This window comes from Rhinolophus hipposideros (genome assembly GCF_964194185.1).
Source record: "Rhinolophus hipposideros genome assembly, chromosome: 3".
Taxonomy (NCBI): domain Eukaryota; kingdom Metazoa; phylum Chordata; class Mammalia; order Chiroptera; family Rhinolophidae; genus Rhinolophus; species Rhinolophus hipposideros.
Genome location: NC_138049.1, coordinates 62688942 through 62706987, shown reverse-complemented (window position 1 = coordinate 62706987; position 18046 = coordinate 62688942). Strand labels below are relative to the sequence as shown.

At 40.3% G+C, this 18046-nt stretch overlaps 1 protein-coding gene across 3 annotated transcripts in view; it reads right to left on the bottom strand.

Annotated features, from left to right (window-relative positions):
• The window catches only part of RRAGD (Ras related GTP binding D), a 38495-nt gene that overhangs the window by 17037 nt on the left and 3412 nt on the right, over positions 1-18046 (bottom strand). The window contains exons 2-3 of one of the 3 annotated variants that reach the window (XM_081045358.1): positions 4077-4209; positions 3633-3928 (exon numbers count right to left, since the gene is read on the bottom strand). In XM_081045358.1, coding sequence (XP_080901484.1) covers positions 3633-3928; positions 4077-4170 — 390 coding nt within the window. In that variant the 5' untranslated portion in view covers positions 4171-4209. Of the gene's footprint in view, positions 1-3632; positions 3929-4076; positions 4210-12261; positions 12302-18046 lie in introns of those variants that run through there. The other 2 variants (XM_081045359.1, XM_081045357.1) reach the window with 2 other exon arrangements.

Sequence of the window (18046 nt, the reverse complement as noted above, 5' to 3'; positions counted from 1 at the left end):
CAAGGTTGCCAGTTCTATTCCTCGAGTCCCACAAGGGATGGTGGGCAGCACCCCCTGCAACTAAGATTGAACACGGCACCTTGAGCTGAGCTGCCACGGAGCTCCCGGATGGCTCAGTTGGTTGGAGCACGTCCTCTCAACAACAAGGTTGCCAGTTCGACTCCCACAAGGGATGGTGGGCTGTGCCCCCTGCAACTAGCAACGGCAACTGGACCTGGAGCTGAGCTGCGCCCTCCACAACTAAGACTGAAAGGACAACTTGAAGCTGAACGGCACCCTCCACAACTAAGATTGAAAGGACAACTTGACTTGGGAAAAAGAAAAAAGTCCTGGAAGTACACACTGTTCCCCAATAAAGTCCTTTTAAAAAGTACTTTAAAAAAACACACCGAAAAACAAGGGCATTTTATTGTATGTATATTGCACCTCAAAAAAGTTATTGCGCATGTTTTTAACTGAACAGGGGAGTTAAGGGGACATGTCTGTGAGCAAAACTAGCCAACGTCAAGAGAACATCACAATCTCAAATTATTAGAAACTGTGACTCTAACCTCCCTGCCAAGCATATAAAATAGTCTGATTACCGACTAACTGATGAAGCGGTATATACCTACAAGGACTAAAAATGACACTAAAAAGAAGAAAATACTTGGATTATTAGAGCGGAGGGATTGTGGATGGTTTCCCCTGCCGTATTTGTTATTATCATCTACAACAAATAAAAGGGAAAAATATACTGCGTAGCTTCAATCCAAAATTAGATCTAGGAATCCCAGGCATGTGTGTCCCAAGGCACATGTGGAATGGCTTCAGGGCGCTGAGGGTAGCCCTGGAAACATGGTACATTCTGTGGGTTCTGTGGGGGGCTAGCCATGTTACATAGTTAGGTCGCGGGAATCACTCTTGATGCTTTCGTTTTGTAAAATGTTCTCCTCAATGATACAGGTACTGGGCACTTCTGTGCTTGTGAGGAATTCACAAGCCAGAAGTGAAAACATGAGGTGTCAGACCAGCAGAGCACGCTTAGAAATACAGGCAGTAGGTGCAAGTGCTGCCAAGATACGTCCCTAACGTGTGCTCTTCTTAGTGCTTGTATCACATCACGTAGAGTCCCACAAATAAGATTTTTATCGTCTGCTCCCAGGAAAGTTTATTAGACAGACTCTAAAACTGCTTCTTTAATGATTTTAGCCATTTTTAGTAAATGACAGTTCTCTTACAATGGTTTTCCTATCCTTTTCTAAAAATGTGACTTAAAAAGAGGAATTTCGCAAGCATTCTTATACCTTCCTCTGCCCCACAGCTAAAAAAAAAAAAAAAAGAAAGAAAAGGAAAAAGAAAAGAAAAAACAAGAAACAAAACAAAAAAACACATTTACCTACCCAAATTGAAGGTCCACTTTCATGTTCAGGTAGAATTAAAACCAAATTATAGTTGCAATTTTAAAATAGGCAAGTGTACTTACTCGTATTTCAGCCACCTTATAGCCATCATACAAACACTTGAGATAGATTTGCTTTGGAAATCTGAATTCCATAAATGTAAATTGCTATGCAAGCATAGCATGGGATTGAAATAAGTACATCTTAAGCCACTGTCTTGAAATGATCAATCATCTGGTTGGAACCTATTGCCTCATGGTAACCCTGAGTTCAACAACTACAGAAGAACAGTGGCCATGTGACTTCAGAAGAAAATGGAACTTAGAAGAGACAGATGAGCGTGACATCCCGAGAGCCTCACCTCCCATGCAGCAACGTGTACACACCTGGCCGCTCGTCTCCGGGAACAAGGCCCTTAATTTATGGTGCTGGCAGACCTGAGGCAGGAAGACAAGGGATCCTGCCAAGGCCACAGATGGGCCAGAAAGCAGGTCAGCACAGCGGGGCAGCCAGGAAAGCAGTGACTGACAGCTGGCCCTGGACACAAGGCAGGTGTCTATAAGCACGCATTTCTGGGGGGGGTCCAAGGGAGGAAAGGCACTGATGTTTCTAGATCAGGCACTGGAATTTAAAGTCTCCCCACTGCACACCCCACTGAAAAAGAAAGAACGCTTTCGAACCATATGGCCAAGCTCCCACAGCTGCACTAGAAGTATACATTGCAGTCGCTTGTAACTAACAGGTTTAGTTGAGGATTTCATTATTATATTAAACAGGCACCTAGTTCTGTGAATGACTTTATGATGCCCTTGGGCATGAGCAGTCTTTGCAGAGAACAGGTTTCCAAGCATAGGCTCAAAACCATTACTATGAAGTCTTCACATCTTCCCCTCTAACTACATGGGTGCTCCTGGAAGGTCTGGGAGTGCTCGGCCCACCTGTCTGCTTGTAGGTCCACAGTTTCAGGAAAACGTCTCAACATGAATTTAGCGTTTAGCACATTCCTGTAGGACTTATTGACTTTTATTCCCCCACAGCTGCAAAAGAGAGCCTTTGGGAGGTATTCATGCTGGGCCACACACACGTCAGGGATACTTTCTAAGATACCTGGACATGGAGAGTTTGAAGGGCATCAATGTCCCAATCCTGTTGCCTGTGCTCTTTCTTATACGACCTGCCTGAAATGCACCTGCTGCTTCCCTTTCCCTCCTCCCCTTTAACCACCAGTCCTGCTCCCACCTAACAGGAGAAAGGCCCAGGGCATAAAATCCCTGGGTGCCAAAGAGACAATGCAGAAGGCTGATTTGAATAACTGATAAAGTGAATAACTAATGTCTGGATAATAAGGCTCTTCATCAGTCAAGAGGCTTCTAATTCTTTGCTTTCAGCAAAGTTAAAGGAGGACCCAATTAACATGTCTGTTGATAAACTACTAAAAATAATTTTTCATGATAGGAAACTGGGCAATTTAGGGGATGTAATTTGGAAGGGGTTTTAAAAAATTGAGTGAATGCCTACACCAAAACTCACCCTATATCTACCAACTTATTTATGTGAACGAGGTTTCTCAGGGCTTACATCTACACACAAAAAAAACAACAACAGAGTTGATGCCAAATCATGCCTTATTCAAGCCTGGATACATGAATTAAATGGGAAAATATCCATCTTCTTAAGAGATATATTTATCTCAAATTTTACTTTTTATATTTAACAGTTACCTATACAATACACAATAGTTATGCTGTCTTTATCAATTATGTACTAGTAATTACAGTAATTTAATTCAGAAGAAAAACTTTCACACTTAGAACTTTATCTTCAGAGGAAATAGCAAACATTTTTCAATGTAAATTTATATACATATTTTTATTGCAGAGAACCTGTGATCTTTTATAGATGTCTGCCAAGAGTATCAGAGGGGGGGACATACATTTGCTATCTTTGGCCTGTGTGGTGGTCCCCTCCATCTGTGAGGTTTGCTGAGGTCTGTGGTTTGCTGAGACATACAGAGCTACACAGCTCCCTATCTTTATTGCTTGTTGGTCAGGGCTGCACAGAGGGTGTCCTCTTTGCAAACCCTTAGAGCCCCAACTGAGAAATGCTTGTTTGGTAGAAAGGCCTATTTTTGATTCTAAAGACCAAACTAAAACCATATCATAAAGGAAATTGTTTGAACCCAGGGGAGGGGCTGCCTATGTACCATTGTACCCAAGGGGCAGTTCCATCGTACCCCAGACTGAGCTTTACCTGGGAGTCGATGACAAATATCAGTGCTCCTGTTCCCCGGAAGATCATCTCATAGTCAAATGTAGGGTCAAAAAAGTCAATCTGTCCTGGGAAGTCCCAAATCTGAAAATTAACAAAGGAGCTGTTGGAAACATCTTCCCGGCAGATCTTGTTCGTGCTCTCCAAGAAGAGTGTTTCATTGGGAGACATTTTGTGAAAGACCACTTTCTGAATAGATGACTTGCCGCTTCTCCTCAGGCCCATGAGCAGGATTCTTGGCTTCACCTCGGTGCTGAAGGGATCACTGAAGTCCAGAACTGGAGAAACCACAAAACAAGAATGAGGGTGAGATGCTTTCACAGCGGTTAATTAGAGGAGTTTCACTTCCACCTCAGATGTGATTTATGATTCAGACAATGTGACTTTTCCAAATATGGGGCGTGCTAACTACCTCACCCCACTCACCGAGGGGCCAGCTTTCAGTAAGTGTTTCAGAAACTGCTGTTTCACTACCTCTCACATTATCCCAGCAGGCCAGAAAACCTGCACAATTGCACATCACAAGTAGGGACTCTGGAGAGTCAAGGGTAGAGATATCCTGGGGAAAGAATACAGTGTTAGCATTCCAGAGCAATGTCCTTCTTTGCCTAGATCGTCAGAGTCTCTATGCGTTAAAGAGATGTTTGTTCATGTAAGTGACGCCTCTCAGTTACCTTCTCCAAGCCAGTGCTCTCTCACGCCGCAGAGGACTCAGGCTGTGCTAGAAAGCGATGTGAACTGTGTGAGAGGCACACTTCTTCCAGGCCCACCCTGGCTCTAGGCCTGCGCTGTCCAGTAAGGTAGCCACTAGCCAGATGGGATTATTTAAATTAAAATTCACTAAAGTTAGAAATCCCATTCCTCCTCCCACAAAGTTCCTAGAGTAGACAAATTCATAGACACAGAAAGTAAAATGGTAGTTTCCAAGGATAGGAGCAGGGAGAAGTGGGTGATGAAAAGTTAATGTTTAATAGGTACAGAGTTTCAGTTGCGGAAGATGAGAAAGTTCTGATGATAGATGGTGGTGATGGTTGTACAACATTGTGAATGCACTTAATATCACTGAACTCTATACTTAAAAATGGTTAAAACTGTAAATTTTATGTTATGTATGTTTTACCACAGTAAATATAGTTCAGTTCCTCAGGTGCACGAGTCAAAACACAGGTATTCAATAGCCACATCTGGCCAGTGGCAAATGTATTAGACAGTGCAGATATATAGCATAGTCATTATCACAGAAAGTTCTAAAGGTCAGCGTTACTTTTGTTGTCCCTGGTAACGAAAATTCAATCCTAAAATCCTTGGCTAAGGGTCCTAGGAGTTTTAGGCATTATTGGATAAAAGGAATTGGTAGAAAAGGTCAATACCCTGTAGGGTTCTCTCTTTTCTTTGTTCATGAAACATATAGCATTAGTTCCAAAATATTGTTTAGTCCTAGACAACCACTTAATTTTTGAGCAGTATTCCTACTTGACCAAGAGTGTTCACATTTCATAGAAGCAAAGGAAGTGTCACCTAGTGGTTAAATGTCATGGCCTGAAGTCAACAAGACCTGGGGTTTGAGCTGTGAGACCTTGGATAAGATACTTAGCTTCTGAGACTCAATTTCAAAATCCCTAAAATGGAGTTGATAATAACAATAAAAATCTCATAGGGCTGTTGTGATAATTAAATGAGATCAAGTACCTATGATGATTATTAAAAATAAGACCCATTTAGCACATGGGGCTGGGACAAACTATCCAAAACCAAAGAATAAAGTTGGACACTTATCTTACACCACATACAAAAATTAACTCAAAATGGATGAAACGTCTAAATTTTAAGAGGTAAAGTTATAAAACTCTTAAAAGGAAACATAGGTGTAAATCTTGCTGACTTTGGATTAAGCAATGGTTTCTTAGCTATGACACCAAAAGCACAAGTAACCACAGAAAAAATAAACTGGACCTCATCAAAATGAAAAATTTTGGTGCTTCAAAGGACACTGTCAAGAAAGTGAAGGCAACCCACAGAACAGGAGAAAACATTTGAAAATCATATATGTGATAAGAGGCTAGTATCCAGAATATAAAAAGAATAAAAGGACAACCCAATAAAACATGAGCAAAGAATCTAAATAGACATTTCTCAGAGAAGATACACAAATGGCCAATAAGCAGATGAAAAGATGCTCCACATCAAATAGCCATCAGAGTAGTACTAATCAAAACCGCAATGAGGTGCCACTTCACACCTACTAGAATGGCTGTAATAAAAAAGACAGGCAATAGCAAGTGGTAAGGATGAGGGTAAATTGGAACCCTCCTACACTGCTGGTGAGAGTGTAAAACAGTGTGCTTTGAATTAAAAAGGTTTGACAATTCCTTCAAAAGTTAAGCATTGATTCACCATGTGACCCAGCTTCCACTCCTAGGAATATTTTCAAAGAAATGAAAATGAATAGGCAAGCAAAAAGTTGTACAGGAATGTTCACAGCAGCAGTATTTATAACAGCCCCAAAGTGGAAACAACCCAAAAGCCATCAACAGATGATTAACAAAATGTGGTATAGCCATATAGTGGAATATTATTCAGCCATAAAAAAGGAACAAGTACTGATTTATGCCACAACATGACTGAACATTGAAAGTGAAAGAAGCCAGACATAAAAGGTCACATATTGTTTGATTCTATTCATATGAAACGTCCAGAATAGGCAAATCCAGAGACAAAAGATACTTTGCAGTTGCCAATGGTGTAGAGGGAAGGGAAAACGGGAAGTGACTGTTAATGAGTATGTGGTTTCTTTGGAGTGATGAAAATGTTCTGAATTAAATAGCAATGATGATTGCATACCTTTGTGAATATATTAAAACCACTGATTTGTATACTTTAAAAGAGCAAATATTATAATATGTGAAATACATCTCAATTTTTTTAAAAAGAAGGGCTTCACGACTCATCAAAATAAATAAAATAAACAAAAAAAATCTCAGTATGAAAAAAAAATCTCAGTATGAAACTTGGAGAAAGGTCAGGAAAGGAAACCAATATTTTAAGGAAAAAGGCAGAATATAGACAAATATGGAGATATGCATATACTACATTCTTTTTCTAAATTTCTTTTTTGTTTCCTTCTGAGCTACACCTCTTCCATCTTTGTCCGTTTCTGATCCCAGTGTAAGCCTAATGCAACAGAGACTGAAAGTAATCCTTTATTTCCCTCTTGTAAGTAACAAGTTTTTCCAAAAACATTAATATTTAATAATACCTTAGTTGATTTCATTACCATATATAATATTTTGATGTTTGAATTTGCAATAGGTGTAGATAAACACATATTTTGGGTAAAACAATAATTGAATAAAGTAAGCAGGTGCCTACGTACACAGACACTATTTTTTTTTAGCTTTATTTTGCTTTCATTGTTGAAAGAGTTTCATTGGCTATAGACTTGTGCATTGACTTGTGCAGTTCATATTTTTTAAGATTTTATTTTTCTTAGAGCAGCTTTCGGTTCACAGAAAAATTGAGGGGAAGCCACAGAGATTTCCCATATGCCTCCTTCCCCCAGACCTGCAAACCTCCCCATTATCAGCATCCCCCACCACAGTGGTATATTTGTTAAAATTGATAAACCTGCAGTGACATATCAGAATCACGGCAAGTCCATACTTTACGTTATGGCTCACTCCTGGCATTGTTCATTCTGTGGCTTTGAACAAAATGTATAATGACATGCATCTATCACAGTATCAGCCAGAGTATTTTCACTGCCCTAAAAATCCTCTGTGCTCCGCTTATTCTTACCTCCTCCCAGCTCCCCAATCTGTGGCAACCATTATTCTTTTTTCTGTTTCCATAGTTTTGCCTTTTCCAGGATGTAATATAGTTGGAATCATATAGTATGTAGTCTTTTCATACTGGCTTCAGGGGTACAGTGCAGTGATCAGGCATCTACATCGTCCCTGAGGTGGTCTCCCTAAAGAGACAAGTGGCCATCGGATACCCTACAAAATCTTTACATTGTTGATTACATTCCCCAAATTGACTTTCATATCCTAGTGGCCATCTTGTGGTCACCGATTGTGCTTTCTAATCCCCTCACCTTCCCCTTTATCCCCCCCGCCCATCTAGCAACCCTCAGTTTTTCCTCTTTGTCTCCAAAACTGTTTCTGATTAGTTCATTCACTTATTCTTTTCTTTAGACCCCACATATAAGTGAGATCATATGGTATTTGTCTTTCTCTGTCTGACTTATTTCACTTAACATAATGTTCTCTAGGTCCATCCATGTTGTTGCAAATGGTAAGACTTCATTCTTCTTTATAGCTGCGTAATACTCCATTGTATAAATGTACCACAGTTTCTTAATCCAGTCATCTACCAATGGGCATTTCGGTTGTTTCCATGGCTATTGTGTATAGTGCTGCAACAAACATAGGGATGCATAAGTTGTTTTCAAATTAGAGTTTTGGATTTCTCTGGATAGATACCTAGGAGTGGAATTGCTGGGTCATAAGGTAGTTCCATTTTCAGATTTTTGAGATACCTCCATACTGTTTTCCATAGTGGCTGCACCAATCTGCAATCCCACCAACAGCACGAGGGTTCCCTTTTTTCCACATCCTCACCAGCACTTCTTTGTTGATTTAGTGATGATAGCCATTTTGACTGGGGTGAGGTGGTATCTCATTGTGGTTTTTATTTGCATTTCTCTAATTATTAGTGAGGTTGAGCATTTTTTCATATGTCTGTTTGCCATCTGTATGTCCTCTTTAGAAAAATGTCTCTTCGTGTCAAAATGTCTCTCCACTTTTTGATTTGGTTGTTTTTTTGGAGTTGAGTTGAGTGAGTTTTTTATAAATTTGAGATATTAACCCCTTATCAGATATATCATTGGCAAATATCTTCTCCCATTCAGTAGGATCCCTTTTTGTTTTATTGATGGTTTCCTTTGCTGTAAAAAAAACTGTTTAGTTCGATGTTTATTTTTTCTCTTACTTCCCTTGCCCGAGGAGATATATCAGTAAAAATCTTACTCCGGGTAATGCACAGACACTATTATAAGCACCTTTTCACCCCATCCTACTCACACACACTTTTCCAGTTCAACTTAATCCAATCCAACAAATTGCTGATGATATACAACGGAAGCACTGATATGGAAGTAAACCCAAAAGGTCACCAGCTTTCTTCTTCATCAGCGATTATATGTTACCCACTTGCAGTATTACCATTACTAAGCCTAAGCAAAAGCAGGGCATGAATTCAAAAAGAAAACAACTTGCAGTTTCAAAAATATCAGACTGATAACATGTTAGAGTCTTCACCTCCCATACTAACTCCCCCAAAGTAATAGAGAAGGTATAAATAATGAATGAACAAATAAACATGGTATTTTCAAACTCAGTTGAGCTTGAAACAAAAAACGAAAACTCAAACTGACAAATTAGTGAGAAATTCCTAAGGAACACAAAGATCAGATTGAAGAGGGAACCTGCAGCCCTTGGCATGAATGAAAAGATTCTACTGCAGAAGGCAGAACTGGTGGAAGCTCAAACAGGAAGGTGCATGAAGACGACCAATACGGTTGTTATTTGGAGAATCAAGGTGAGAAGCCTCAAGCAGATAACTTCTGTGCCCATGTACCAAACGCCATCCTACACATACTCGAGAATATCTTCCAGTGGGGGCAGAGAATGTAGGAGCTTGGTATGAAAGGAAAGGCAGTGCCCCAGGGGCTAGCGATGTCTAGAAGGAACAGCGAGTAGTCACACTACCAAGTACTCAGTCCTTACCTAACTCTCACTACAATGTTCAAGAGGTGGAAGCAGCACCATCTTTCCTCCAGACATTTCCTCAAATGCCAAACATTTGAGGAAAGTCAAGATTATAGAAGAGAACACGGACTCAACAAATGGAAGAACGTACACCTGAAGAAGCAGAGTTCACAATGTAATCAGAGCAAACCTTCAAGTTGGGTGTAACTAAAGTAAACAGAGATAAGAGAAATAAGAACAGACAGTTTCAGAATAAGGGAGCAATTATGAAAAAGGGGACTTAGAAATTTTGGAAATAAAAATATAATCGTAGGGGGAAAAAGATAAATGGATTGAAAAGCAGAATAAACACAGGTAAAGAGGGCGATAGTGAACAGGAAAATCAAATTCTCTCATTATGCAGTATAAAGGTATAAAGCACTGAAAAGTATGAAACAAAAGTTAAAGTGACATCAGGAATGAATTCAGAAGTCCCATTTTCCTGCCAAAGTTCTGAAAGGAGAAAACACAGAATCTAGGGGAAAGCAATATTTAACTCAATAGTAGAACAGCCTTTCCCAGCTAAGAAAAGACAAAACTCAAAATGAACAGGCCCACAAAGTTAAAAGAGGGAAATTTAAACAAAAACAAACCTACCCCTAGGATAATCATAGTAAAACTTCAAAACATCAAGAATAATAAAATCCGTCAAATTCTCAGAAAAGAAAACATTATCTACAAAGGAATCAGACATCTTAACAACATGGGATGCTAGAAGAGAACAGGGTCTTCAAAGGACTCGAGGGAAGTATCTTTGAACTTGATTTATATACCCAGTCATCCTATTTTTCAAATGTGCAAGTAGAATAAAGACATTTTCAGACATTCAAGGACTCAGAAAGTTTATTGCCCACTTAATCTCTTTGAAAGAATTACTCAAAGATGCACTCTTGAAAAAAAAAATACTCCCCAAATGTAGTGTAATACAAAAAGCAATGGAAAACAAGAAATTTTAGTGAAACCTATTAATTTTAAATAAGTATTGATTTTAAAATTTTAAATAGAAACCAGAAACTAAAATTCCTGACATAGTAGACATGTGAAATTGATGAGGGAGAGGAAAGTAAAAGGTAAGTAAAAAAATGCTATGGTTCTTGTTAGAAAAGCATAGTTATGTATCAATTTTTTTTTTAATTTAAGAATAATCACCTCAAACCAGTAGAAAGTATTAGAAAAGGGTCCAGAGGATTCAGACAAACAGCAAAGCATGGGTAGGGGAAGGATGTAGGGAATTTATTAATGGGATTTTGGCTCTAATTTTTAAAAGGAAATACTCATGTACATATATAATTAAAATTAGTTTGGAAAAGAAAGAAAAACTATATCGGAAGTCTCGAAGGACACAGATATGGGAGGATTAAAAGACAACAACTGACACTCTGTTTTACACTTTAATTTACAAATTCAGACCTTTAAGTTAAATTTCAAAGATGTACAAGCTCACTGAAAACGTTTTATATTTTCTTGACTTTATATGCCAAATACAAAAGTTTCAAAATATTAAACAGTCCTTAAATTGTGAATTCAACTTCACATTTTTTCTTTAAATGGTTGTATTATGGTTTCTGTTTTTTAATACAATAAATGTATTGGTTAATGCTTACAAAATAGTTCCTTAGTAAGTGCTGGTCGGATATGTAAAAAGATATGTAAAACATAGTTCCTATCTCAAAGAAACTTAAAATCTAATCTAGACAATGTGGTGTTGGCACAAAAACAGACAAATAGATCACTGGAACAAAATAGGGAGTCAAGAAACAAACTCACATACATGGACAACTGACTTTTGACAAAGATGAAAAAAGCCAACTCCATGGAGAAAGGATAGTCACTTTCACCAGAGTGCTGGAACACTTGGACATCCATATGCCAAAAAAAGAGAATTTCAATCCATATCTCATCCCATGTATAAAAATTAACTCAAAACAGGGGCCGGCCTGGTGGCTCAGGCGGTTGGAGCTCCATGCTCCTAACTCCGAAGGCTGCCAGTTCCATTCCCACATGGGCCAGTGGGTTCTCAACCACAAGGTTGCCGGTTCAACTCCTCAAGTCCCGCAAGGGATGGTGGGCTCCCCCCACCCCTGCAACTAAGATTGAACAGGCACCTTCTCAGCTGAGCTGCCTCCCGGATGGCTCAGTTGGTTGGAGCGCTGGCTCTCAACCAAAAGGTTGCCGGTTCAACTCTTGCAAGGGATGGTGGGCTGCACCCCCTGCAACTAGCAACGGCAATGGCAACTGGAACTGAGCTGAGTTGCGTCCTCCACAAATAAGACTAAAAGGACAACAAGTTGAAGCTGAATGGCACCCTCCACAACTAAGATTGAAAGGACAACAATTTGACTTGCAAAAAAGTCCTGGAAGTACACACTGTTCCCCAATAAAGACCTGTTAAAAAAAAAAAAAGAGAGAATCAAAAAGAGAGAGGGAGGGTATATGCAATGTTTACGTGCCCAGAGTGGCTGGGAGGCAGAATACACAAACAGCTGTAACGTACACATACAAATGGAAGTGTTTCCTTCTCCCTGCCAAATTCAAACAGGGGCCACTACCAGTAAACAAATGGAAATGGTAGACCACTCAGCAAGCGTACCATCAACTCGGTGAAGACCTCTTTGATCCACACGACGTATTTTATCATATTTAGTTGGTGTGTATGGAAATATACTGGGTGCCAGGGACCTTGATAGACATGTTTGCAAACTTTAGCCACCCCAGGAGGAGATACAAGTCTGTTTTACACTTGAGGAGTCTGTGGGAAGGAAGCTGCCCAAGGTCACAGGGCTGGCACGTGGTGTAGTCCTTACCCAGAGTCATAGCCAGCAATCAGATGGCATTCATCAATCACTGCAACAAAGAAAAAAGGAAGAGACTAGAACATATCAGAGTACATCATGCATAGTAAGAGTAAATACTACTAGTGAAATTCTTTTAGGTTTCCTCTCTAATCCTCTACCACCTTTCCCTCAAGAATCTCCACTTCTAAAACCCTGTGGGGTTTCTCAGATTTTCTCTGAGGGTCTCATTCTACCCTGGAATGGGAGGAGGGAGCTGACATGAGGAAACACCCCAACCTCTTGGCCTCCTGGGGAGGGCTGGGCTCTCTCTACCAACATTTCCCTGAGCGTCTCCCACGCACTACTCAAGTTTGATAAGAACAACCTAAGAAAGGTGAAAATGTGGAAGAGAATGAAGGGCGATAGCTGCTTTCCAAGGGGCAATAAGAGGGCTAGTACTTAAAAAAAGGACATCAGAAAAGAACTACAGGATTTGGGACTAGATGGAACCCCAGTGAGGGTTCTTTAAGAGTGTCAGCGGGGCTTGGAGGAAGTTGCAGGAGTGAGGTGAAATTTACAAGAGGGCAGTTTGTTCTGCTTCATAAAGGTTCCCTGAAAGCCCGCCAAGTGTTAGACAGGGCTGAGCCAGGGGCTACAGACACAAAGAAAAGATTTATCCCTTCGCGATTAGAGGGGAAAATAGACAAGAAACACTGACAATTCATTGCTATCTAGGTGTTACGGGCTCAGAGAGAAGGCTCCCTGGAGAATAACATCTGACTCTTAAAGAGGAGGAGGCATAAAAGAGATGAATGAGGGAAAGGTAGTGCCAGGAAGAGATTTTGGCCTTCCTGGAGTTTAGGGAATGTAGTTTAAAGGCAAGAAAAGGCTCCCACTGTCCAGAGGCTTCCCACAGCATTTAGAATAGAACCCAAATGCCTTCTTGCCCCAAAATGCCCTATGTGGGCTACCCTCTCTTCCCATGCCTGGTTCATTCTCCCCACTACTTCCCTATGCTGCCGCCATACTGGCCTCCTGGTTCCTCACCGCAGTCTGGACTCACTCCTCCCTCCACCTGGCAGGCTTCCCCTCCGCCTAGTGCCAATTTCACCTCCTCTGATGTAAACCAGGCCCCATCACTTCCTAATGACTCTGTGTCTTCTTAATAGTGTTGAGTTGGTGCAAACATAACTGCAGTTTAAAGGGTTAAAAATAATTGCAAAAACCGCAATTACTTTTGCACCAACCTAATACTTATCACTATACAAAATTATCTTTTTACTTTATGTCTGTCTTCTTGTTGGTTTACTTGTTTATTGTCTGTCTCCCTCACATACACACACACAAAATACCATGTAAAGAGGTAACAGGCTAGCTCGTGAATGAGATGCTGGGAAGTTTGGGGTCTACTCTGAAAGCTATGAGGAAATCACCAAGGATTTTTAAGGGAGACTAAATTGATCAGATTTACACTTCAGGAAGTTCACTCCAGAAATAGACTCCCTAGAGGGGATCCATGAGACAGTGAAGAGGACTAGAATTAGCCACTGTGGCATAAAAATTATTTTGAGCTAAAGGCATGCAAATTCCTGAAATCCCTTATTTGCCTAAAGCAGAGCCTCCCAAAAGAACTCAACTGTCATCAGTCTCCATCCAGGAACAATCCTAATCTTCTCTTGTTGGAGACTAAGAGTGAGACCAGAAGAGAGGTCGGCACCACACCTAGGCAGACATGGTCACAAAATTCTGGTATCTCCTTCCTCCTCTCCTATGGGCTCATTTATTGTTCTAAAAAGTCATTTGCTTTTCTACAGAAAATAGAACATCTTCTAAGATGTTATTTGTTCTCCAGAAAGTGCCCCTCTGCTCATCCTCTCCATCCTCTGTTAAGATGGTATACAATTCCCAAATGCTATCTGCCTCGAATGGAATTTTTGTGAATTCTCATGCATTAGTACACAATTAAATCTGCTGTTCTCTTGTTACTCTGTCTTTTGTCAGTTTAATTTGCAGGCCCCCAATTCAGAACCTAAGAGAACAGAGGAAACATTTTCCCTCCCCACAAGTTGTTCTAGGACACAAATGACACATGGAAGAACTAAGGCATGGACCCATGGAAATGAATAGAAGGAATGGATTCCTGAGAAGTTCTAATCAACTCAACAATATCTGGTGATCCATGGGACATAGAGGACAGGAGAGAAAGAAGCTCTGAGTTCTCAACCTGGCACACCAAGTGAGCAAGGACGCGTTCACCAAGATGGTAAAGGGGAAGAAACTATTTGAAGTTGTGTCCACGGTGCCTGCTGGTCTGTGGTTCAGATGAGAAACAGGTCAGGGCATTCAGAAAAGCCATAAGACTGTGATGTTGCAGACAGGCTGGAATTCAGGCTGTTGAGGCCATCCATGCCTTGATGGTCCTTTTTGTCCCTGATCTTGTTGGCTGAGGGTGAGGGCACATTTGAGAGGTTTCAGCCTTGGCCACCATGGAACAGCTCAAACCAATGCACTGCAATTTCTTGTCACCCAGCAGTTACCACTCACGGAGCCCTTGCATAGCACGCAGTGTCATCTAACCCTCAAGTGGATAACTTTGTTCTTTACAGATTTAAAAACTGAAGCCTCACTCGATAGGTGTTTGTTAGTCGGGGTGATTGAATGAAAGTGATTGGGCAGAATTTGAAGCTAAATTAACTGAAGCGTTAGGAAGAAATTTCCTATCTGACTTTGGCCCCGACCAGCACTTGGGTATCAAGAGGATGAGCTTTATGCCTCGGCAGTTTATCTACTGTGGTCAGGGGCACTGAACAGACCTCACCTGTCTTGCACTGGGTTCTGTAGGTACCAAACAGCCCAGCTTTGTAACTAGACTGCTGGAGATCCCAGGGAAACTCAATCACCCAAGGAACGCATTATGGGGAGAGGTCATCTAACCTAGCCATTATCCATCTTTAACCCCTGCAGGCTAATTACTTAATCAGAAACTGGCAGAGCCCTGTCAAAAACCAGTAGGCCTTATAAACACAGAAAGGAAGAAAAAGATGGATCAGAGCCTTGATCACAAGGCCACCTGGAGGCCTGGCCGATCTATGGGTTGGGAATGTCAGAACAAAGGAAGAACAAGAATTCAGGAAAATAGGAATGGAAGGCGGCCAATGAGCCCCTCCTTACACAGTTCTAGCAAGGCTGGCCCTGACTTCCTGAGCTCAGGGGTCTCCCTGGGGAGAATGAGACATCATATGAAATGCATTTCATAAATTCTGATGTATTATACAACTGAGAGCTACTATAATTAAGTTCTCCAAGAGGCGACACCTTTAAACAGGTTCAAAATGGGAAACTATAATAAAACAAAGCTTTAATGAAAGAACTAGAATAACATGGAGGCAAAGTGATGGCAAGTGGAATGGTTTAGAAAGTACTGGGTTAGTGCCAGACTAGGGTTCAACTCTGCCGTTTTCCAGGTATGTGACCCTGTACATGTCCTGAGTCTTTATTTCTTCATCTATCAGTCTCTATCAGCATGTGTGTACATACACACACACACACAGACTTTCTTTTTTTCCCCAACCCAAGCCTAGGTAAGGAGAGGGTCTTTTGTGAAAGGTGACTACAGTACAAGGCTCACTCAGCCTTAAGGGAAAGTTAGAATTTCTTAGCTATTAGTATTCTGTAGGGTCAACAAAGGCTTAAGGTTCTATTTCCTTACAGTTTTAGGAAAAGGCCTCTGGTTTGTTTCTATTTGCCATATTATCTGTGGTCCTTTACATTTCTGATCAATGGAACCACTTATACATTCAAGACCCAGGAGTTCAGTAAGATTAAAATTCCAACCCAAGTGGGAATTAAATATATGCATAATAATAGTACAATTAATAAGAGACTGTGCAAAAATCACGAAGATTCACTGTCCATTTGATTAACTACTTAGTAAGGAGAATTCAATGCAAATAGAGCATATATTTTCGAAGACATAAAGGGGATTTTTATTTATTTTTATTTATATGTAAAGACCAAATCTTTATGAAATCCTCTCACATCACACTGGCAAGTAACTAAAAAACACGATTCCATCTACAAATACTTCCTTTACATATACGCATATATTCAATAACATTTCTAATGTTTTCTGACCTACTGTTGCTCCTGCAAGAAGAGAAAAGTGTTCTTGTAAACTTTTTTTTTTTTTTTTAAGGAGGGCACAGCTCACAGTGGCCCACGCGGGGATCGAACCGGCAATCTTGGTGTTATCAGCACCAAGCTCTAACCAACAGAGCTAACACCTTTTGAACTTTTTTTTTTTTAACAATCACTTTAAGAGTGACCAAGCTTGGTTTTATGTAGTCCTCTATTTTACATAGTGAAAAACCGAGCTGGTATCTTCCCCAGAGTTCCTCAAGAGAAGTCGACCAGCTCCCTGGATGCTTTAGGCCAGGAGTGAAAGACCTATTTGTCCTTAGTGTCACAGCAGAACCAGGGAAAGCTGTGTCACCAGAAAGCTTTAAGGCTTTTGCAGAAGAGGGGGAATAAAAAAGTTTTTTTCAAAAAAAAGGGCAAAGAAGAATAAAGGAGGTAGAGAAGAAAGTAAGAAAAATGAGCAGGAGAGTGGCAGAGTTAGGAAGGGAAATGTGTCACCAAGAATAACTGCGGGTGGGGGGGATTGAACAAAGCAGAGAGTCAACTGTGAGAGAGACAGAACCACCAGGGGACTGAAAAAGACAATCTTTCAAAGTCAGAGCCACATCCCTTATCCAGAATTCCAGAACTTGCTCTTTCTTCCTCTTATTTCCTTTAGGCTACCCTATGTCTGTTCTAATATTAAAATGGGAAGATTTCTGATAAGAGGAGAAAATCGAGATTCTATGATAACACTGAATCATTGAAACATGTTTACAAAACATCTTACATAAAAATATGTTCTCTAACTATATGTATTCAAACAAGTACTGTGCCTGAGGTGTCACATCATTTTAAACTATTCTGTATTTCTGTCTATTCCAACTCTCTGTATCTCTGTATTTCCAGGGCCAGAAGGAAACCCAAGAGATTAGTTATGGCCAGGGCTGTAGTTATGGCCAACTCTTTTTGGACAAGGCCGAATCACAAGGAAAGGGACTTACATTTCCACGAACTTGACCCTCTCCTAAACCTTGCTCAGTTGTAGCTCACGTTCTGGCTGCAGAAAAATCTCCTGGCATCTCTAGCATATCAGAAGAACAATTATCTCTGCTTACTCTGGAGGGACAATGAGAAGATGAATTCACTAATAATCTTTAAATCATTTTAAGGAAAAAAATAGCTGACACTAATGATTAATAGATAGGAATTGCTGTATTCACTGCATTTACACCCATCAGGGAAGTACCACCTGCTGACCGTGGATTTTTTTCCTCCACTAGCCACCTCAACTGTCACTTCCTTAGATCTAAGAGAGTCCACAGGCTGCTATGGAAACAGAATTGCACTTAGCTGGACTGTGGATGAGCAGCTACCTTAGCCCAGTTTCCCTTAAATATTGGGGCTTTGGGGAAAAACATCACTTTTTGATTAAATATGACCTTTTAATTGCTTTCCTTGTTATCAGTTTTTAAAGCATGGTAATTTACTAAATATTTAAAGTCCATGTGTCAAAAAAGAAATCATTATTTTAGGTACAACTGTTTTTAACAGCTTTATTAGTTTATTGCCTCCTCTCTGGAGTTTTATCTGGAATGTGAAAGTTGAAGGTGAGACTCACTTTATAGCTAATTAACTATCCTGAAAGGGGGGTTGATAGGTGCCCAAATCTGTCCTTAACAGAACTAAAGTTCCTGAG